Source organism: Fringilla coelebs (assembly GCF_963513975.1).
Source record: "Fringilla coelebs genome assembly, chromosome: 1".
In the NCBI taxonomy this organism is placed as follows: domain Eukaryota; kingdom Metazoa; phylum Chordata; class Aves; order Passeriformes; family Fringillidae; genus Fringilla; species Fringilla coelebs.
This window is the reverse complement of record NC_140028.1, coordinates 4,667,572-4,692,096: the sequence shown is the minus strand read 5'-3', so window position 1 is coordinate 4,692,096 and position 24,525 is coordinate 4,667,572. Positions and strand designations below refer to the sequence as shown.

At 40.5% G+C, this 24,525-nt stretch overlaps 1 protein-coding gene across 8 annotated transcripts in view; it reads right to left on the bottom strand.

The window, feature by feature from the left end:
* The window catches only part of PTK2 (protein tyrosine kinase 2), a 189,561-nt gene that overhangs the window by 109,859 nt on the left and 55,177 nt on the right, over positions 1-24,525 (bottom strand). For 3 of the 8 annotated variants that reach the window (XM_084207202.1, XM_084207204.1, XM_084207205.1), the window contains exon 1: positions 20,369-20,747. The exons of 2 other annotated variants lie outside the window; for them this stretch is intronic. In XM_084207202.1, the coding sequence (XP_084063328.1) occupies positions 20,369-20,471 (103 nt within the window). In that variant the 5' untranslated portion in view covers positions 20,472-20,747. Of the gene's footprint in view, positions 1-20,368; positions 20,748-24,525 lie in introns of those variants that run through there. 3 more of the 8 variants (XM_084207207.1, XM_084207206.1, XM_084207208.1) reach the window with 1 other exon arrangement.

Here is a 24,525-nt window from a genome sequence, read left to right as displayed (position 1 = left end):
TAATCCTTCTGCAAGACTTAAAATACTTTCAAATATTACTTAATTATTAAAGTAAATAAAAGATTAAATTTAGATTGCTTGCACCTTTGACAAAAAACGCTGCTTTACAGGACAGACTGGAAAGCAGCTTTCCAGAGAACCTGGATGTCTTGGTGGACACCAAGCCAACCATGAGCCAGCAAAAGGTCCTTGCAACCACCAGGCTCCTGGGCTTTGTTACCATCCTGGCAAGAGAGACATGGACATTATGGAGACAGTCCAATGAAGGACCACAAAAACAGGTCAGGAATTTCAGTGTCTGTCATACAGGGAAAGGCGTAGAGAAATGGAATTGTTTGCCTGGGAAAAAAAGCTCAGGGGGATCTTCCAAATGTGTATAAATACCAGTAAAGATGGAGCCAGACTGCTCCCAATGGTGCCCAGTGAGGACATGAAGCAATGGGCATGAAGGGACAAAATAGGAATTCCCATTTTGAGTAGTAAGAGAAAGTAGTAGTAAGAGAAAGCAAATACACACTACACAGGTGGCTGAACACTGCAACAGGTTGCCCAGAGGTTGTGGATTCTCCATCTGTGGATATTCAAAACACAGCTGGACACAGTCCTGAGCAACCTGCTGTAGGCTGACCCTGCTCAGAGCAGAGGCAGAGGAGGATAAATCTCCACAGGTGCCTTGCAACATCTGAAATTTTGTTATTTGGCAAAAAAACTAAATTAAGGATTTATTTCACACTCTAAAATCATGAATTATCCAGAATACATATCACATCAGAGAGTAAACATCTCGTGCATTTCAAGCTCAATCCATTTTCACAGCTTGTATTAAATCCTGCTGTAACTCACCTTGCAAATATTAACTTGACTATCTCAACCTCACAGACAGGAAAGGTGTAAAGTACAATTTTAACTACTACCCCCATGAAAAAGCCTGTATTTCTGGGGTCTGTGGTGAGAGTTAGCACATTGCTGACTTTTGGTACTCCATCACCTGATACAAACACACCCACACCACAGCAGAGGAGCAGCAAACGTGCCAGGTGTGTGACAAGTCCTTTTTGCATTTCCTTGATGTCAACATCTTGTTACACATTTGAGGTTGAAACCTGGAGAAAACCATTAGGTTTGTGATTCCACATGAGGGACAGATGCAAAAAGAAAGGAGAAGGGCTATTTTTTCCTTTTATCATCACTTTAGCCTTCAAAGACATCCAGTAATTTCAGCTATTTCAGCAAGTCACATTGGAATGTCCCTGTTTGTTCCCTGCTGAGTTTATTTTCCTTGTACTTCTTCTTTCAGTTAATGCTGATGTTCAAAAAGCAGAAGAAAAAAGGAGCAATCCTTTGTTCCACTTTACCCTGCCTTTCAGCTACGTTCACTGGTTTTGGTAATATTTGCTATGACTACATCCAAGAACATATTTATTTATTTATTTCTCTTGCTGCCTCTTTTTAATCCCTTCCTGGCCACTGCTTTCTCCCTCCTCCTCCAAATATTTGTATTTTTAAGTGCAGTATTTGTAGTCAAAAGCATTTATCAAGGCTCTCAGGTAAAAGTATAAAGCCAGACACATTAAAACAATTTTAAAATCCAATTCTTGGTACCTACTTTGGCCTAAATTATCTCACCAAGTACTTCACTGTATCAGCATGATATGGAAAACCACTACTGGCAATTTCATTTTTTTCCCCTCAGGGAATATTGCCTGAACAGTTACTAAATCTATGTCTCAATACAGCTGAAAGATAATACAGACCAAAGTCAAAACAAGTTTAGCAATACAGATTGCCAATATGGGAACATTTATTTCAATTATAATAATGTTTTAGGAGATTAAACATTCAAGGAAGCATGAAGGAGGAATTCAGTCACGGCATGAACTACAAGACCCACATGAAGTGAAGCAATATGACAATCCTGGGCCTGCAAATGTAAGACAAGTATAACTCACTAAAAATCAATAATAAATAAAGTACAAATTAATTAATGTATCACCTAAATTAAATGAAACCACAGCATATTCCCTGTATAGCTGCTACGGTCAAAGGTTGCTGAAGAACTCAGAGTGCATTTTGCTGAGTGCTGTTACTGGGGTAGCTGCACCTTGGGATGACAGGATTGAGAAGGTTTCAGAGGACAGACCAATGGTTAAACGTTTGTCCTGTCAAGAAGCAATTTTCCAAATATCCCAAGAAGTCTTGTACTCCTCCACCCTGCATTGAAAACACCACTCATCCTTCTCACTAAAAATCCCACAGGATTAAGTCCTAATGTACCTTTAAATTCTCAGTTTAACCCAATTTTATTGTAACATTACATAATCTGTGCTATCAGCGATTCCCTTTGGAGTTAGCATCGTTTTCTATTTTTAATATTAAAAAATTAAATAGTGAGGAAACATCAGTTGTGTTGGGAATACAAGAAAATCAATGTCTGTACAAGCTTTAATTAGAACACAGTATCCAGTTAGATACTTGCCTAATTTTTCAACAGCACTCTGAACTTTCACTGTGGTCCCTTGGCACCACTGAAATTCAAATAAACACTAATCTCCCCTTGCATTTTCTGTTGCCTGCTTCTAGCAAACTCTAGAGAATTAGAGGGGTGCAGTTTTATTTCAAAAGGCACCAGACAAGTGAGCAAGTAATAACTGTGCAATTTTAAAATAAAGATTTAAATTAATTTCTGTGTATTTTGCAGCTGCACTACTTGTTGGCAGCAGCCCTTCCTATGAAAATTGAAATAAGAGATTGAACGAAGCTGTGTGAATTCAAATAATCTTTTCTAACACTCCTGTCTGAAATACTGCTCCAAGGAGAACCCACATAGCCCAGCTCTTCTTCCAAACACCTTTAGAAGCAAATACAAACAGGAAGAGTTTACTGTCCTTCTAGAATAGTAAAAACTTATAAGAATTGGTGATGATGCAAGGGTGCTTCTCTGAAATTAAAAACCAGAAGTCCCTGAAACTAGAGGCAACAGAGGAGAGCAATGAGGTATCCCAGCTGCACACTGTCAAGGCTTAACACATTTGGCTTTGGCCACCATTCGATTTTACCTGGGATTTCCTGGTTTTATATTACTGAATGACACCATCCCAGTCTATAATTCAAAATGTTCCAACTACCTTTTAATGTTTAACCCCCTTTAATAATTTTAACTGGCAGATAAAAGGCACTTAAGTGCTCAGAAGGAACATCAGGACAACAGCCTCGCTGTGCTTGCAGGGCAATGGCCTATTACAAAATTCAATGACCTGTAAAAAGTTTTCTTCATGCCTATTCTGGCTCAGGTGTTTTTCAAAGCCAGTAACAGCCTGTGGTGTATAGGTAGAAATGAAGAAAAACATGATTCTTTACTCTGTACTCTGGCTAAGTCAAGCTAGAAGCAGATAAACATACACTGTATGGACCACTTCAAGATTTTTTTATTAAAAATAAAGCAAAAACCAACAAAACATAATAAAACCTTAATAGGCAATTTAAAAAGCAATTTAAAACACCTCATCCACTCCAAACAGATCAGGGGCCTCTTCAGAGTTCTGGAGTCAGCACCAATGATTCCACACTGCTTTGTATCAGAACACAATTTATGGATTCCCCACCAGCGCTTTCATCCCAGGTGGATGCTCCTGACGTGCTGTGTAGGGCTGAATCCAAACCCAGGACTCACCACCTCACTGCAGCTGGAATTGTCCCTTGGACAGGGTCCCTTGTTCCCACACTCTCCAGAAAAACAGGGACTTCTGTGCTGTGCACATTGCTCTTTTCAATCCCGATGAAGCTCTGAGGTTTCTGGTGGGGTTTTCCAGTGAACGCATCATCAAATCTCTGAATAGAATCATCGACACTGAAAAGCTCTGAAAATTGGCATCATCCAAGAAAACACCTTTGGTGTCCACCCAAAGCATTTTTCAGTCTTTTACCTTCAATCTACTAACACAGGGCTACTGAACCCTTCTTTAGATTAATGAAAGCATGTCTAATATATCACAGGTCCTGAAGTTTGACATTTATGCTGTACTGAGAAATAAGGACTTCACAATTTTAAGGAAAAAGCTCTCACTTAAATAACTCCATTACAATATAAAGTGGGTTCAGAATGTGTGTTTTGGGGCTTTCTTCAACATGCAGTAAACACAGAGGAGTCAGACAACAGCTTACCAAAGAACTGATGTTAGGAAAAGTAATTCATTTTTCCTAGAACCATCTCCACTATGTATGTCAGATCAGCTAAAAATCTGGCTTTGCATGAGACACAAATGACCAAAAGGCTTAAAAGTTCTGAGCTGAAGAAGGTAACAGCTGCAATTAGACCATTCTACTTCCAACTGAGTCACTACTTCCTCAAGTTTTTAAACCAGGGGAAGAAAGCCATTCCAACTGGTATTACCCAGTCAAAATACACTTAATTTAGGGCTTCCTTCAAGAGAGTTCTCTGAAAGTGGAATTTAGCGCTTAAAAGGATAAAATATTGGATCTGTGGTAGAAAAATTAATTAGAACCTGGAAGAGGTGGGTTCAATCCCCTAAAGCAAGACAAGCTTCAGTACAATTAAGCTTCATCAGTTTTGTCATTTCCAATTGTGGAAGGAATCATGCAGGAACACCACAAGAATAACCAACCACAGTGCATGTGGCACTGTTGTCATCTCCTCTCCAACCTCCCCGACAGGAGACATCCTGGGTCAAAACCTCATCATGCTTTGCAACACACGAGCCATAAATACAGCACAGCTTGTGCCAAAACCCTCATCAGCCTTTTCCACTGAAGCAACTGTTTGGGTTACTCCATCTAGTCCATCCCATCCCACCTGAGATAACCCAGATATTTATTTGTTACTGGCAGTTACCTAATTTCAAACAACAGGGAGCGGGGTCAAAAATATCAGAAATATCTAGTTCAACTGCTACACATTTCAAAACCAGAAGTAAAATTGAGTCTTTGCAGGTTCTGTGACAGCCCATCTGTGGTGAATTAGCACAGACCCAGCAGCAGAGGCCCCAAACCACCAGCATGAGCATATCCTCATCATGGCAGGGAGCAAAGGAGACAGGGGTGACTGGTTTAACATCTTCATGGTGGAGAAATTCAGGCCCACCTGAAGACATCAAGTCAGCAGGTTTCAATAGCCCCACAAGAATTTACTGCACCTTTTTAGAATATATTTGATAATGGACAGGTATTAAGTAAGAAGCTCATAAAGATGCAACTTACTTTACAGTGCATTTTTCTTCTATTCAATTATTTCTCTGGAAACAATAAATCAATTCCCACCATCACAGTGATGAAATATGCAATTTGTGTGTGACAATCTCACCATTTGCAGAAACAGCAGGTGGTAATAAATTAAGCTGGTGTTACACAAACACGACACCTCCATAAGCTAACACCACACACATAGAGGCATCAATCCATCCCCTTCAAGTCTCTACTAGAACATACAGGAATATTAATTGGAGAGGGGGGATGCACTTGAACACATGCAGTTTTTAAATGCTGCACTGACTTGGCCTGAGAACATAATCCAAAAGGATCTGGAAATTAAAACACCTTTGCATGTGAGCTTCAGGAAACAGAGTTCTTACCTATTGCAATCTGTGCTTTTAATATGCTTGAATTTATTTTCAAAGAAATACTTCACAGTAGCTAGAGAGAAAACAGAAGAACAATCTCCTTCAGCAAGGAGTATGTGTGCTTTAGTATGTATGAAAATATTTCTGCACAAAACCTGAATGTTGTGACAATATACCTTCCACACCACAAACATGCAGCAAGTCAGAGGTACCTGGCTCAGAAGTGCCTGGAAACACTTAAAACCCTACACAAACTGAACAGGAGCAAGCATTAGGAAAAACTGCACAAATGGATAAAATGATTAAATATTCCAAACAAAGACAACAGTATTTCATCAGGTTACCAATTTTAGCCTGAAACTGGATCTTTGGGATCTTTGTGACTTGGAAGAGGTTCTGTTAATGCTTACTAAAGGCAAGGGGTAGGTGTCTTCAGCATCACACAACACCTTGCCAGCAGAGAATAGAAAAATAGAAAAAACTTAATTATTGATTAAGTTTTTTCTATTTTACCCCAAGGTCCAATAGAAAAGTCAATGGAATTTCCAGAACATCATCTGCACTGTCCTCAAGTCCAGAGAAGCACAACTAAAATAATGAAGGGGCAGAGCAGGAGCCTTGTGAAGGGAACCTAAAAAAGGCAGGACTCCAGATGAGAGCCTGATCAATACTTACAAGATCCATGAGGATGCATAAACTGGTATTAAAAGATTCTCTAAAAGTCTCTAATGCAGTGGATACTGAAGAAACATAAGGACAGGCTGTAGACAACAGTCATGCTCACACATTCTCCTGAGAGAGTCACAAGTAGGAGATGCAGTCCAAAGAGACTGAAATACTGATGGGTTTTTTTTTTTTTACTTTAAGAACATCCATAAAAGCTTCCCTTTTTGCCTCTGTTATTGAAGCTGAAATACAGAATTATGGAATGGTTTGGTTGGAAGGGAGCTTCAACATCATCTCATTTCAACCCCTGCCATGGGCAAGGACACCTTCCACTATCCCAGGTTGCTCCAAGCCCCATCCAACCTGGCCTTGGGCACTTCCAGGGATGGGACATCCACAACCTCTCTGGGCAACCTGTGCCAGGGCCTCACCACCCTCACAGGGAAGAATTTCTTCCTAATATCTAATCTAAACCTTCTGTCCTTCATCTTAAGGTGGCTCCCCCTCATCCTGTCACTCCAGGCCCTTGTCCCAAATCCCTCCTCAACTCTCTTGTAGCCCCTTCAGGCACTGGAGCCTCCTCCCCTCAAGGTTGAACAGCCCCAACTCTCCTGGTCTGTCTCCACAGCCAAGGTGCTCCAGCCCCATGATCAACTTAATAGCCTCCCCTGGACTTGCTCCAAAGGTCAAATATAAACCTTGGGGCTTCCAAAAAGTTCAGATGAAAATACAGATATGCAGCTTTGGCAGCCTTTTCACAGACTACATTTATCAAGCCAATAGATGCCAGTGCAAGATGATGATTCCCATACTCAGAAAGGCCTGAAATCAATGAATTCCCATCTATGAACACATCCAAAAAACCTACACTGTATATATTCTGATCCTTTAAAGGGTTCATATACGTAGGTTTAAAAAAAAAAACAAACCAACAAAAACTAAGAAAATTAAAGCTGTCCCATAACTCAGGCCTTATTTTTCAAGTTTTTTGAAAACTATTTTCTTTCACACAGTTTAAGTTCTCATGTATAGTTTAACATCCAAAGATCATCAAAGGAATTTGTCTCTTTTCTCAGACATGCCTGTGTTAGAAGCTAGGAAATTGATACATGATCATTTCTGAACAGTGTATTTGTACAGAGGTTTGAGTTAATTTTTCAAAGGCAAGTAAGTTGTCACCAGAGGCTGCTTCACCAACTTAATAATTTCTCCTTGCTGCTGCCAAAGCTGCAGAACTTGCTACCCCTTTCTTCCCTGCCAAGCATTTCCTCATCCACTCTTCCAACCATGGAGCCCTTACTTCCCTCTGAGTCCTCCTGCTACTGCTGTTTAAATGATTTTTGAGTTCCTTTTACACATTAAGACAGAATAAATCAGTCTGGGCTTATTTTTTTCTGGTTTTGGCAGGGGTTTAGTTTTTCTTGGGGTTCACAGTCTAAAAGTGACACTTCTAAGCCTCTGCTGCTAAACTATTCAATAACATTTACTGATTTTCAATATCTGGTCAAGAGAGAGGTGAAGATGAAAGACAAAGGGGGGCAGAGAACAGGTAGGAGATGAAGAAGAACTATTCCACTGCAATGGTTGAAGAAGGCAAAAATAATTTGGTGAAAATACCAGTATTACAAATTCAAGTGTCATTTCCAACTTCAACCTTCTTTTCTTCCTCTTTCTTTAAAGCCATTTATCAACTCTTAGCTGGTACCCGGAGAAGTTTGACCAACTAAATGGACAGATGTGAGTAAAAAGACCAAGAATCTTTAACGAGGCAGAAGTTGATGGAATTCTGCGGGAACAGAATAGACAAGTAAGGCTTGTTTGCATCTGATACAAGGAAGCTGATGAGCACCTGAAATTTGCACCAAAATCAACAAGACAGCTGATCACTGACTATCATGGCACCATCCACAGGTCTCCAGTCAGGCACTGGAATTTTAAAGAGGTGATAGGAACTTTTAACAGGTAATGAGGTGCTTCTTTTCCACCAGAGACCAACTGAACACAAGACAGAACAAGTAACTACAATGAAATGTAAAGGAAAAGGTTAATTTGAGATATGCCTGGCACAGGCAACAGCAGCATAAGCACAACTAACCTCTAATTATTTCCCATTATTTTGCAAATGTCAAAGTATGGTCTTTAAAGATGCTCAGCATTTGTCAGAAACATGATTTCATTACATTTTAATCAGCTGCAGAATATTTCACTTAGCAAGTGAGTTTCATGGCTGACAGGGATTGACAAGAAAAGCTCACTTTAAACGCAGTTATGTTCTTCTGTCAAAGACAGCACCACTCAGAGGAAAATCTGATACATCAAGAGTTAATACGATTTGCTCTGAAGAAATGAGCTGCAAATGATTTTCACACTCCAGAAGGAAATTAGTTTTCCCACTTTAAGAGGTGAACAGAAGAATACTTTGCTAATACAAAGAAGAATACAGAGCAGCATACTTGATGAGACTTCATGGTTTACTCTACCCCTTTAGGCAAAATAAATAAATTTTTTAAAATAAATAAATAAAGATCAAGCCCCTAAACAAAGAGCCCCAAGCCACTATTTTCCACTTACTGCAATCCTACACATTTAAAAAGTTTTAAGACCAAATTCTGATTCATTAATGGGCAATACTAATTCCTTATTTCAGATGTCACTTAACAGCGGCTGAAAACATCCCTGTTCCACCATTCTTTGTGGAAAATGCATTTTTCACAGCAAGAACCTGAGCTGCACAGACTGTGACACTTAGAGCAGAAGTGAGATAGGCACAGAAAGGGTGAAGCTGTAAGAAAAATCCCTCCAGGAACAGATCCCGGCAGCTTCTCCAGTGCAGAAGCGGCAGCACAGCCCATCCCCATTTCCCCACTCACTGTAAGGATCCCCTACCACACTCAAGGTCAGAAAACTCAGTTTAATTCAGGACTTCTTCATCAGATTTGAAGTTTCTGGGGCCAACTCGAACTGTGGAAGACTTTTCTAAACACCAATGCATGCTCTTTTTTTTTTTTTTTTTTTTTTTTTGAAAACTAGACAACTCAAGATTCTTCGTTGTTTTAATTAATCAAAAGAAACTCACAGCATAAAGATTTTGGAGATGTAGACAACTAATACCAAAACTAAACACAACCCTGGTTCAGTTTCTATTTACTTCAGTTTTATGATATGCAATGTAACTTATTAAATACATCTCTTATCCATCTTCCCTTGAATTGCAATTCAGTCATAGCATTTAAAAGGACTGGACTTTTAAAAAGTTAAATTATTTCCCTGATGTGTCTGCCTTCATTGTTTAGTTCTGCCACCTGCAATATCTGATATTAAAAAAACCAACCTAAAATCAGAGTTGTTGCTTTTAGAAATTGGACAAATGTTCAGGAAAAAAAGTTCAATACTTTTTTCTTCATTTTTCAGATGTAAGCCATAAATTTAAAACTGGATTTGTTCTTTCAGAGTCTAATTTAAAGAAGACAATATATTGCTGTACAGCATATATTAAACATACAGATTGATCTCAATGTTTTAAAAGGCACTTAGCAAAGATGTATACCAATATAAGATATTTACAAAGAAATAATTTTGGATAGAATTTCTCAATTCTTATCGGATATTTTGCAGAAAAGGCTTAAATTCCATGTTTGTTTGTTTCAATGCAAGAAAATTAAGATGAAAGGGAGATAACAAATTAGGCTGGGACTATGACTATAAACATGTTGTTTTGACAGAAAGCTCTGAACTTATAAATCAAGTTATTATAACATTTATATAATCTTCTCTTACATGCTAAACAAAACAGTTCACAGTGATAAAACAAACAGCACTTCTCCGGTCTGAAATGAAAGAAAAAAAAGAAAAAACCTACAAAGTAATAATTAAAGCAAAAAATAATAGTCCATCTAAAAATCTAGAGCCAAATTACACTGTACCATCGATGTCAAAGAAAATACAGGCCAGAATTAACAAATCCACAACCTAAAGTGTTCCAGAGCCACTTTTCTTCTTCAGTAGGGCCTTAATTCTGCAAAGCAACACCCACCCCTGTGGATTTCCAGCAGACTGGAATACACAAATGGTGGTGGTGGTGAGTGCTGGAGTGCACCTGGATGAGGAAGGAGGAAGCATTCAGCACCTGAAAGGACCCAACCCCATGAAATCTGCCCAGTCACAAAGGACACATTTTATGAGCAACTTTATTGCAGAGCAAGAGGTTGTCCTTGGGAGGACAGAAGGGCACAGCTCACGTTCTACCTGCTGCCTGATCTGAGGGATACTTTTCCTAGCAGAGAAAAGAAATAAAACAGCACATTTTTATTCCCATTTACAACAATACTGGAGCATCATTAATATTGTAAGTGCAGACTGGATATACAGAGCAAGGAAAGTCCTAAAAAGAGAAGGAAAAAATATTCAAGAATTTTGTTGAAATAACCTACAAAAAGTTATACATTAACTATTGTTTTGTACAATTATTGTAGGGCTGAAGAATCGTGTACCATGGACAGAAACAAAACTGAAAATCCTTATAATTCCCACATTAGGGAAAGGGAATGACTCTCACTTCCCAAAATGTAGCATTATTCCAAAAAATCACAACCTCTTGTTTATGTTCCTACCACTGAACAGGAAAATACTCACTGGATTGAGACATCAGTGACTGATTCATAAAATAAAATTATTATTCTTGGCAGACATAAAAAACTATTTTGAGGTTTGGTGTTCTCCCTCTTGATTTTATGTCTCTAAATACTGTGCTCATACCAATCTTTCCTGAATTTCCCAATACCATGCTGAACAAAGACAGAAGATTTGTGACTGCAAGTTTCAAAGCTGTCTTCATTTCTCATTCTTCTGAAGAGGCACAAGCCTTTGCAACCACACAAGTAACTTGAGACACCTGGATGTAAAAATCCTGCAGCAAGTATTTTTGACCTCTGTGAACTCATAAATACAGACCCAAGTATGATCCCATCTCACAGCCAGTTTCAAGTATGAGAGTTTTTCCCCCATTTTGATGGTTTTTTCCTTGTTTCTGATATATTTACACCCAAACCCTCACACTGTGGTTTATTTTACTTTGGCTTGACTGTGATTTTAACATTTAAAAAAACAAACCAGAAATAAATCTGGATTAAACAGAAGTGGCTGGTTGCCATTGCTTTTCTCTACTGGATAAACATTATGTGTTTTAACTAGCCTGGCTTTTCCTACAGGATGGAACAGGAATTGTGAACATGACCTTGCTGTGTATCCAGGAGGACCCAGGGTGTGCTTGTTCCCGATTTCAGATAATTCTCATTTCCAGCTGGTTCTCTCTCCCATCTCCAACAGTCACTGCTCCCTCCCAGAACAGACCAGACACAGAAAAAGCACAACTATTATCCCTTCAAATTTTAGGAATTAACAATTTCAGAGATTCCAGAGTGATTTCAGCAAAAGCAATTAAGGACCTGGATAATTCTGAGTAGAAGTCTACCGGAAGGAGGGTTTATCACAGAAATTATTTGGTAGCCACAGCAAGTGCTCCTGTTCCTACTACAACACCTTGGTTTTCATCAGTGTGCCCAAATGTATCACAGCCAGAGCTGGGAAGGGAAGTGAGATGTGGCAGATAAGAGCATTACTCCAAAAACATTTTTATTGCACCTCTAGAATGACAAAAGATATTTAAATTATATTTAGATGTGCTAGTTTGGTACTTCAAACATGAAGTCCAACACTACTGGTCAATACAGGTCACACAGCTTGTTCCAGGAAAACTAAATTAATGCAAACAAAACCAGCAAAAAGTTTGTTTCAGTATCACATTAAACCAGAACCCATAAAACACCAAAATTATTCTGGAAAGAAGAAGAGTAAGGGATATTTTCCTATCGAAGACTTGATGATGCCTTGCATTCATATATTCAGTTCATATTAGCCTGTATCTATAAAACAGTGTATAATATACTTTGTATTTTATATTAGATACTCTATGAAATACTATGTGTATGTATTTAAAAAATATAAAAGTAAAAGCAAAATAATGAAGGGGCAAATCTTTCATTTCAAGGACAGAAAAGAAACGAGAAAGAAATTCTCTAGTGTGAGGGTGGGGAGGCACTGGCACAGATTTCCCAGAGAAGCTGTAGCTGCTCCATCCCTGGAAGTGTTCAAGGCCAGTTTGGATGGGGCTTGGAGCAACCTGGGATAGTGGAAGGTGTCCCTGCCCATGGCTGAGGGGGTTGGAGTGAAATGATCTTGGAGATTCCTTCCAACCCAAACCATTCTGGGGTTCCATGGCATCCTCCCAACTCCACGTAAGAAAACCACAGGCACTAAGTCCACACAATTATAACCAGAACAAAATCCTCTTACATTTTAGGTTCAGAAACACATGCAGAAAAGACAACCCTCTGCTAAACCTGGTCAGCTGATTAAACATTAACTTACTGACCTGACAGGCACCACCCCTACAGGCCCATCCCACTTCCGTGCCAGAGGACACTGATTGGAACAGCTCAGGGTGTAAATCTTAATTTCTTTGCCACTCTCATGATAAACATGACACAGGAATCAGCCCTGAACTGGGAACAGATACACAGCTCCCTGTCACCAGAGCAGTGCCTTTTCCCTCTGGGGAGGGGATGGGATGGATATCTGCAGCGCACACATGCTCCTATTTGACAGGTACAGCTATATAGAACCATAAATCAGAGACCTTTTAATTCTGCCAACATGAGTCAAACTGCTGCAATCAGACACCTGAATGGACAAAAAGCTGCTGTTCAAGTACCTGGCAATGCAATTTGTTGCATGGGAATCATTTGTTAGGATCAAATTGAAAAGGCTGCTCTACTCCAAAGTATCTTTGTTGCAATTCTTCAGATTATCTTGACCAACCATCGTGACACAGCCAAGACAAAACCCCCTTTGAGCTGAACACACTGAGATTTCAGGAACATGATTCCTACTATCTCCCCATACCAGCAAGAACAGATCATTGCTGATTTGCAAACATATTACCAGGAAGGTTGTGAGAAGAGTTTCAGTCCTATTGCCCCTTATCTTCCAAAATCAGCTAAGAAACTACAGACCACACCCAGTTCCCTCCTTCCCAGAAATAAAGATGTAACAGGAGTGCAGACCATTACTCACCCTGCAATCACTTATGATGAAAATGTTCCTTGCTCCAATGACCTCTACATGGATGTTAAAGGAGAAAATTCAAATGGTATGGGAATCCATGACCAAATACTGGCAATTAAGTGACTAATTTTGCTTCATTAAGAGGTACTGTTCAAGTGAGTAAAGTCTGGTTTTACTTTTTAGTTCTACAGCACAACCAACTGAAGGAAAAAGTTCAGCTTGGAGTCTCAAAATGCCACTCTTCAGTTCATTACCGTCATCCCCAGCTGATGTGACCCTGGCACAGGACATGACTGAAGAGTGCAGTTGCTGTGAGCTGCTGTCCCAAGTCACAGCAGAACTGAAGCACACACTGATTTTATTCCTGTATTTACTCAAGATGAGGAGAATTAGGCCATGGAAAAAGATGTTTCTCCTTAGACATTTCCTCAGTAAAGCAAGAGACAATACTTCATTTGCAGATTCCAATTTAAATAGAAAGTGCAAACCCCTAGTGCTTGCTGTTATGGATCTGAAATAGCTGGCAGGAGAAACTACTTCAGAAAGCAGTGACAGTGCTTGGGGAGAGAATTAAGCAATCTCCCTTCTGGCTAAGTAACAAACCTCGGTTATCAAATCAATAAATGAAAAAAAGGGAGTTTGTTTACAGGTTATTTTCAATAAAATGACTCAGCAGGATTGAATACACACAGAAATGTTTTACTTAGTATCTATGCTAAGCCACATTAAATATCAGAAGAGGACAATCCTACCCTCTTTCCATATGCCAATAAATACAGAATCACCCAGTGCTGGGCAACCACCAGCTACCTCCATACTTCAGCAAGCCCTCCAACACCTCCACACCTCAGCAAGCCCTCCATCACCTCCACACCTCAGCAAACCCTCCATCACCTCCACACCTCAGCAAACCCTCCATCACCTCCACACCTCAGCAAACCCTCCATCACCTCCACACCTCAGCAAACCCTCCATCACCTCCACACCTCAGCAAACCCTCCATCACCTCCACACCTCAGCAAGCCCTCCCTCACCTCCACACCTCAGCAAACCCTCCATCACCTCCATACTTCAGCAAACCCTCCATCACCTCCATACCTCAGCAAGCCCTCCATCACCTCCATACCTCAGGCAAACCCTCCCTCACCTCCGTACCTCAGCAAACCCTCCATCACCTCCACACCTCAGCAAGCCCTCCATCACCTCCACACCTCAGCAAGCCCTCCCTCACCTCCACACCTCAGCAAGCCCTCCATCACCTCCATACCTCAGCAAGCCCTCCACACCTCAGCAAGCCCTCCATCACCTCCACACCTCAGCAAGCCCTGTCCTTGACAACCCAGCAGGGAAAACTGGCACTGGCAGTTCTCAACATGGATTCAACAGGAGATCCTGCAGGGATCTCACTGCTTTCACATGATGATGAAATCTTCATGAATGATACAATATTTCTGTAACTCCTCTAATAAAATACATTTATGTTGTCCTGTACTTAAGCTTCTTTTAATAGAATATTTACAAAGATATTTCCTTATGTCTGGCTTTTGTTTGTTGTGCTGGGTTATAGAATTCAGCAGTTTGTACAGATTTCCCTACTATATTGTTATAGTGTATATTAATCTATAAAGTCTCCACTTATTAATAATTCCATTAACAAATCCAAGGAATACTTGTGAGGATTTTTTTCCAGATAATTAATGAAAAGTACATACTCTATGCTGGCACATCAACATTTTTACAAGACATGAATTTGCAACTATGCAATTTCAGCAACACTACATCAAGTGAAGGGCTGAGACAATTGAATACATTTCTTACAAATACAACACCAATCACAAAAGCTCATTTCAGTACCATAGTCCTACCAATAAAAGCTTCCAAAAGAGACATTGCCCAATGTATTGCATTTGCTAAAAACACAAAAATAGGTAAGAGATCATCTTTGGTATCCAATGTTGAAATACTGCAAGTGTTGCCAAGCTAACTGGGCAAACCAAATTATGCACACCTCTGCAATTGTATTTTACATACAGAAAATAAATATACACAAACACACAATGGGAGTTGTGATTAAGAAATTTCAAATATAAACTGAATAAGAAAACAATTAGGGCTATAAACTCCTGGTTAACTTTTCTGCTTAATGCATCATTTCCAACAATGAAACATTCACTTGGGTTCCAACTTCCACACTTTGCTGTTAAACTTGTTTTCCAATGCTTCTTTAAAAGGATATTTCAAACATTTTGTTTTCCTTACTGAAGTTTTAGGTTTTTTCCAGGCAGCTCAGAATTTAATTCCAAGCTGCTTCACTGGCTCATTACCAGGTGCTACAATTGATAAGATCACACATCTCCATTACCCAGGGAACGCCAAATGCTCCCCCAGCCCTTTAAAACAATCACTTTCCTTTCTTGTGAAAATATCTCAAGCTCCATCTTCCATTCCAGTCGTCTTTGAATACGGAACAATCACCCCAGTGGGAATGCAGCAGACTCCCTGAGCTGCAGAGTTCCTGTATTTTGCAGAATACTGAGCTACCACACGCTGTGCTCTAACACTGAAAGGGAACCCCCCTTGCTTTTCCAGATTATTTTCCACCTTTAAATATATACAGGCATATCAGGAATATGATACTCTGAGCAAACCAGTCTAGTGGAAGGTGCCCCTGCCCATGGCAGGGGAGCTGGAACTAGACAGATATTTAAGGTCCCTTCCAGCATAAACCATTCTGTGATTCTATGAACATTTTACCTTTACAGATTAGTGGTTTCATGAGATTGACATTATTTTTCTTCTTTCTACAAAAACCTCCCCAAAAACCCAGGAATTGAAGAGATGCTTTCCATGATTTGCAAGTCTCATAGCTCAAGAAGCTACAAAGTTGTTACTAAGTTTAACAAAAGTTTAGGCAACATTACCATCCAGAAGGAAATAGCCAAAGTAGCCCAGGTGGTTAGCCAACAACACTGTCAAATGACAGACCAGACTTTTCCTAGTTGTAGACTTTTCCCAGTTGTCTTCCCCTCAGACACCAAAGGAAAAGCACTTAATGTCACTCCTAAACTACACCTATAGAGCAAAGAAAAAAATGCAAGAGCAGGGGCTTCCCTCCAGTCACTTCAACTGAAGCTCACTGAGAAGATGCAGCAGAACACTCATACAAACAGAATGGCTTTTTTTCCTTTCTGTACACAAGAACAATTATATTTCCATGTTACATATACAATGTCTGCATCAAAGAAGTAGGATATCTTGCTTTACAGATCATTTACCTGCCTACAACCTTCATAGCAACTTCCCTTACTCCACTTTCTATGACTGTGTCGCTCTTAATGATCACCTATCACATAAAAACCTAAATGCCTGTTGGACTGAATGTTATCACTCTGTCAGCAAAACAGCAGAGATTTATGACATGGAGATGAAGGAGAAACAGCTCTGACCTCCTCTCTAATGCATCCAACTGTCTTGCTTATATATTCAACACATGACCAGCAGGTCCCATCTGAACACACCCCCTCAATCAGCAGGGCTCACCAAAAAACAAACCCACAACATTTAACTTGGAACTGCTTCTTTCTTTAAAGAAAGATTGCAACATTTGCAATAGGGCAAAACTCTTTCCCAGCAGATTAAATACATTTCATAACACAGGTTAAAAATTTTAATATTTCTTTTAATCAAGACCAGGTTTTTGAATTTGGCTCAATTATTTTAAGCCAGCATAGATTTTCCATATTAGTTTGAATGGCTGAGTTCAAGGACTGTGATCACCCTGCAATAACAACTCACATGGCACACACTGCATTACATCAATTAATTGTTCATAAATGACTAAACAGAGCTCTTCTGGAAGTTATTCAAGAAACTTCCTCCTCCTTGGGGTGGATAATTCACAGACCTATAGCAGAGCCACCCCACTACCCTTGGCTGTCATGTTAACACTGCTTTCACCCAGTTATTGTGTAAAGTTAAAATGACAGGAATTCACAGGAAACACAAGAAAAAAGTACACCAGCAAAGTATCTAGGTCGAAGTGTAATACATTATACTATTAATGATTTTAACAAATTTCAGAGATGTTTGTGAAAAGTCTTTAATGATCCATGATTACTTTCTAGCCTGCTGTTACAGACAGAAAGGAAACACCCCTGTACGATACCAGCACAAAGTTTCAGCACTTAGCTGAGAAAGGAGTGGTGACTGCTCACGGATCAAGACAGCCACTTCAGCATCCTCCCGAAGTTGTAACTGAGCTTCAGGATGATTAGTCCACAAGACCTGATATTTTAAGTTTCAAATTACTTAATGAGAGGGAGGAAGCAGTCAAAAATTTCCTACTCCTATCCTGACTAAAGTAACACAGACTTACTGAGAAGAAATATGCCAGCAAGAAAGTACACACCTTCTCTTCATTCACCCATCAGAATACCCTCAAATCTGGAGTGTGCAGATCCAGACGAAATTATTCAATTCAGTAACACTACTTAGATTAGATTTAGAGGTGGAGAGGAGGCAAAAAACCAACAGCACAGATATACACATGTACTTTCTAAAGCAAGCAAATATCTTATTCTCTACAGCAGTCCTGTAGACAGAGCCACAGAATTGGCTGCAATTAGGTCATCCCACACTATCGCTAAGAAGATTTGATAATTTCAGATTTAAGAACGCTAAAAAAAAGTGGAACCTCTGTAGGAACACAGACTCACTGAAATATTTCAAAGCCTTTTCAAAGAACAAACATTTGCTGAGATCACACCTGGTGCAATGAAAGCTCAATCTGTCCCATTCAAAAGAGAACAGAGCACTTAGAAAGAAGTTATGGATAATAGAACATACACATCAAGATCCCATTTTAAGACATTATAAAATACTTAAAAGTTTTATCAGTTTTTGCTACACGTAACCTGACACTTTACCAGAAAAATCAAAGAGGCAGAATAAAGACATCAGAACTAAACGGTTCTCTCATTAATATATTACCTTTCTTGGACTGCAGATATCTCACAGCCCTTATCAAAGTAGGCCAGATCCGTCTCATTTCCCTAAGGTTAAGCCGGTGAACAGTACACAAAGTAATCATCGACTAAGGCATGGCCACCATTCAATGACAAATATAGCTCAAGCTATTTCTCATCTGTCCTATTTTTTTGGGAGGTTGTGATGAAGCTTTTTCTAGAAATCATCATAGCTGGCAGCTGTGAAGATCCTGGTGCCTTTGTCCTCTTATGCAACCCTTGGTGTTCCCTTCTCCCCCCAACAGGAATAACAAGAGATTACAAGGCTGCTCTCCAGATTTTGGGGCAGAGGGGATGGACAAGCAATCTTCTCTTAAGTCATGTTCTGAGAACACAGGCGACAGAGGAAGAGGTGGGATCATTTTTCATTCATTTCAGTTGCTGGAATGGGTGGGGGGGATCAATACCTTTTATCATGTCCCAATGCAGCCATCCCCAGCCCTGCTGGGGCATCCTCTGGGACAGTAGGGGGGAGAAACTGATACCTCAATACTAAGCAGCCTGAACAGCAGATGGCAAAAGCTTGCTTTTGCTTTCAGGAGATTTTTCTTCCCTACTTTTAAAAGTTACTTTCTGGGAGGTACCTTCATCCTGATCCTCACAGTAGTCCAAGGAGATAAATCCCAATTTCATCTAATAATTCTGTTACTCAATTTATGACACACAGATCAGGCATTGTTGTTACCCTCTTCACGGTAAACAAGTTTTACTAGAAGCAAAGGACACTCTGTATTAGCTTTGTTTCCAGTTACCGTTACTCATTGTTTACTAAATATTATTCCCTAGTGAGCTGACAGGTTCTGTATTTCATGAAACCAGGGTGTGGTGTTCCACTTCTCCCATTTCTAAGTCGATTCTACTCTATGTGGTATAATATGTCAATGTGTGGCAAGGACTAGTTTAGCCTGAATATTTCTGAAAGGTGCAGAAATCAGGCAAGACAAAGTGTTAAATGCTTCTTCGTGTGCCCTCCTAATTACTAGACAATAAAAATGGTAAATAAATTTAATGTTTTTTTTTAAAACAACTAATCAGCAACTATGCCTATCGAATCCTTAGTTCAGATACGTTTGCCCTGTACTTCCGAAGTAACTGGCTGTCCGTGATCCAAGATTATGGTGACGCAATACTTCACTGCCAGTTTCTCTTCCAAAAAAGAAAGTACATTGAAATGAAAGCAAGCACGAGGAAGGTTCTGCTTACAACCAACAACATTCAACTTTTTACAGCTGCTTTCCATCTAAGGAAGATTAGATTCTCTAGCTACTAACAGAATTTCGACCTTAATCCCTGTAAAGTCACATCCACTACTCCAATTAACAAGTAACGTCCAGATGATAGTACAGTAAATATTAAAGTACTGGGGTGCAAATTAAGACTATCACGTGGTGGACTTTCCCATGTCCGTCTAACTATTGTTAAGCCTCAATTTCAAGTCCAACCGTCTCATTGTAATAAATTCATGCTCTGTGGCTACTTATTGTCTCAGTTTGGGGGCGGATAATATCGGTGGCAAATTCAGAGACATCAAGTAAAAACATGTGAGTCTTCCGCTCCCTACGATCAGGATCAGACTTTAAAACTACTTCTTCTAAAAGGTGAGAGAAAGCAGAATCACCCTCGCAGCGGCTTCAAACATACGAAGATCACAAACAAAGCCGTCAGATCCTCACATCAGTGCAAGTACAAACCAAACAGCTCAAGCGCTCTTTTCATTTCAAATCATTCTTAAAGGCAGAGGGAGGAAAAAAAACCCCCACAAAACCCGAAGCATCCCAGCTGTCAGGTGAAGCAGCTCCTGCAGAGGGGCAGCTCCGCACTGCAAGCGCATGACCAGAATATTTATTTTCTAGCTTGGCTTTGCAAGGAAAAAAACGATAGAACCACAGGTGGTAAAACGTTAAATTAAGAGGAAGAGAGAAATGCATACATATATATACATATATACACACACACTTCTATAAAAATAAAAGGTCGGAGTACCTTTAGCCCAGCACATGGGGAATGGGCTGCAGCCGCTTTTCTCCATGCAGCCCGCACCTGCCCGCCTCGGGGGCTGCTGCCCGGCCACCTCCAGCAGCCACATACACAGAGCGTGCTCGATGCCGGCCAGCTCCGGCACACAATGTCCCGATTCAGCGCTCCGGGCTCCTGCGGGGGGAGGCTGGAGCCGCCTGGACGTGCAGGATCCCGGGGAGAGGAGGGAGCCCCGGCCCTCCCCGGGGCGGTGCGCCTTCACCTGGCTGCGGGGGGAGCGCGGTCCCCCGGCCCGCCCGGGGCTCCAGCGCGCTCCGCTGCGGGGAAGCCGCGCCGCTGCCTCATCTCCCCCCGCCCCGGAGCATCATCCACCTCCTCGTCCTCGTCCTCCCCCTCCTCCCCGGGAGCGGTGCCGAGGCGGAGTGAGCCCTGCGGAGGAGGGCGGGCAGGGGCGGGAGGCGATTACCCGGCTCCCATTAATATGCTAATCCCCGTCTGCTGCCCGCGCCCGGCCGTCTCCGGTTCACCCTCTGCGCAAAGACAGAGCGCTGCAAATGCCGCCCGGCCCGGCTGCGGACCGGCCTCGCTTCGCCGCCGCTGATGTTCCTGTTCCCGGCTGCCCCGCACCGCCCCTTCCCTGCCGCACCCGCGTTTTGCCATCGCTTTTACACATTTGCTGTGTCCCTTTACCGACACAAGCGCCAGGCGTCCTAAAAGCAAAACTTCGCTCTAAGCACACGGGAACTTCCCTATAAGCGCTGGAGAACTTCCCCAACTTCAGTAGGAATTGGGGTCACACGCTCCATCAGCACTTGCCTCACTGCACGAGATTATGGATGGAAGAAGCCTGGCAGCGCTGCTTGGCCCTAAAGAACGAATATCGCAGCCCACGCCAGTCCTTAGTGCCACATCCAGCCCCCTCTAAACCCGGGGCTTCTTTATTGACTTCTCATCAGAAGTCAAAGGTCACTTCAGACATTCACCCCACATGGTGAACGGCCTTTGTTTCTTCTTAACTTTGTAGCACCTAACACCAAAACTGCTTACAAACAGTTTTCTTTTAAAATGGTGAGTATAAATACTGCAAAAGCCGATGTTTATAATAATCACACAACCAGGCAGAATGTGTGTATGGAAATAAAGCAAATATCAATTTTACAGCAAAGTATTTTAAAAAATTTATAAATAACTGTTTCAGCTAGAACACGTATTAAAATCAACAGGAACAAGATTCACGTTTATCATTAAAGCTCTTTATATATTCCACGGTAATCTCTTCTCACTCCCAGCCCTCAGCAGTAAGGCGTGAGGCTTATCCAAGACTAGAACCAAAAGGGAATTAATCTAAAGCCAGCAGCCTTCAAGTTAACCTATCTGCCTACTTGTAGTAGCATGCACTCGTCTATAGCATATGTTTAATTACCATTCTTTACTGCCATCTCATTTCTCAATATACTGACTGGCCTTGCAGAATTAGTGGTGTATGTCAAAATTCTTGATTAAAAAAAAAAAAAAGAAGAAGAAGAAAGGAAGCAGCAACTGCATTTAACTATTGTCTGCTTCTCTATTTAAACGAGGAAAAATATTCCATGGTAAAAAAAAAAAAAGAGAGAGAGAGATTAGGCCACAACCAGGCCCATCAGATGTTCTGCATCACTGCTCAGGCACAAAGCTCCTTCTGGGGCTGAAGAAAGCCAAAGGGAACTGAAGACATGCCTGGGTGCCTTCCTCCCCCCACCACAAAATTTTCCAAGCCCCTCAGTACTACACAGACAGACAAACACTTCTGGTGACAAAGTCGATTACATTTATCTTCAATAATAAAGCAAAACATGCTACAGTAAATATTGAAACCCCCAATTATTGTAGTTGTGTGGGTACAGAAGGGGCACAGACAGGCTCGGTACCTCTCTGGTTCATGCTGCAGCTGGCAGGGCAGGAAATCTGCTTTTATACATCCAGCTCTGCCATGGGCTTCCTTGGTGACCTTGAGCAAGTCAGACTTGTTTCATTCGAAAAAGGAAACTGCAAACTTCAGTTTTCCTTATATTGATTTGACTTGTGCTCTAGAGTGTAAAATATATATTTTTAAAGTGTGTTTGTTCCATAAAAAGAAAATGTTTTCCAGAAAAGCAGATAAAAAAATATCTACAGGTAAAAAGGGGAAGGTCTAAATTAAATTTTATTTACGAAAATCAAACCCTTTAAATATCAACTGGTAAGTGCATTACCAAGGACAGTTTTAATAAACAGAATGTGTGAACTCTGTATTCTTTACACTTTTAACAGATGAGGCTAATACAGATTATCAATCCAAGTGTCAAGAGATACTGCCTGCTCATATAATACCAGTATTATATTCATTCTTCTCAAGGACATACCTTGTTTTTGTATTAGACTACGAAATGAAGGTGAAAACTAAGTACTTCATAACATGAGAATTTTTTAAATTCAATTTTAGAAGCTGTCCAACATTTTAAACCCTGAATATGTATTTTTTTCACTTAAACCAAGTGCTTCCTTGATGCTTTTTAAAAAATAATATCTATTTGTTATTATAAGAAGTACACAGTGGACATATGCTCATTCTCTTCTTTTAAATAACATGATAATATTTTTCTGCACAAAAGAAAAGGCCAAAAGCATAAAATTTATGTTCTGGAGATGTTCCAAAGCCCCAAAATTCCAAGTTGCAGGGAGGAAGGCAGACAGGGATGAAGCAGCAGCAGACAAGGAACAAAGTAAAAAAAAACAAACTTGAAAAGTCAAATACATCTCCAGTATACACAGTGTACTGAGCATTTACAACATTTTATAAATACTGCTCATCAAGTAGGTATCTGAGCAGCATTTATTTAAAGTAATGTGTTGTAAGTAATGCCAATCAGATTATACCATTTACTGAGGTAAGAAGCATCTGTCAGAAATTGGGGCTGTGAAACAGGAGCGTTGGTTCTTGTTGTGCAAGATGCGTTTGCTGACACACACTGACAGTATGTGTGTAGTAGTCTCTGTGTAAGCAATGATGATAACAGCTATCAAAGAAAAACCTAAAAAAGTATTTATTACAAAAATAAGAATTCATGAGTTTTTACTAAGAATATGCAGAAAGCACTGGCCATTTTCCTGAAACACACATTCTAACCAGAAAAAAAGCTCAGACTACCCCAATAACAACAGACAGGCCAAGGTCAGACAAGAAACGGCATTCTGCCCCAAGGAAATTCAAGTTAAGACTTTTCTGCTATGACTATGATTTTGGTTGCTCAATTTCAGACTGCTTTTAAAGATTACTGAATATCAGCATCAGCTTTTGGAAAGCAAGAGGGGAGGAAAAAAGACACATTTTTTAAAATTGTATCAAGGTATTAAGTTTTAAAAATTTTCTTTGTGGTGCTGAACCCGTCTCTTATTGATGCCACCTTCAAAAATCAAAAAACTCTGGGGAACAAAGGGTTAAACAGCAGGGGTTTGTTTTTTACAATTGTGGGACATATAAAAGTTGTCCGATTTTTTCCACTCAAGCTTATCCAAACAAAAACAAAGACCAGGCCCATCAGACAAACTGGCAAACCTTGGCTCTCTCCAGGGTCAAGTCCAGAGCTGGAGCTCCTGCGGGTGTTCCAAAGACCTCATCAGCACAGAACTGACCCCGGTTTCTCCCTCAGTAAATGGCATCATTAGGAACTCTCTGCTATTCAACTAATTTTTTTCACAACAGTTAGTATCTCTATTCATCAAATTTTGATCAAACTGGATGGCAAGTTGGAGCATCGTTAGGAAGGGGATCAGGACAGATTCAAACAGGGAACACTTGTCCAAGTTCCACTGCACTGAGAAATCAAACTGAACTCAAGATTTGGAAACTGTGAAGAAAACAGACAGATTGGTACCAGGGTAGTGATGGAGAGCAGAACAGAAATTTGCTTTTCAGTTCCTTTTCAGCAACACCTCAGCCACCAGATGAACAGAACAGAGATCTCCTCCAAGGGAGAAAAGAGCAGCCCATTCACTTGTTAGAACAAAAATGAAGAGCTACAGCCCAGAGCACAGCCATGACATCGGCATTAGGGCTGGAGGCACCCCTGCTCTGGAGACAGGATGAGAGAGTGGGGAGTGTTCAGCCTGGAGAAGGCTCCAGGGAGACCTTGGAGCCCCTTCCA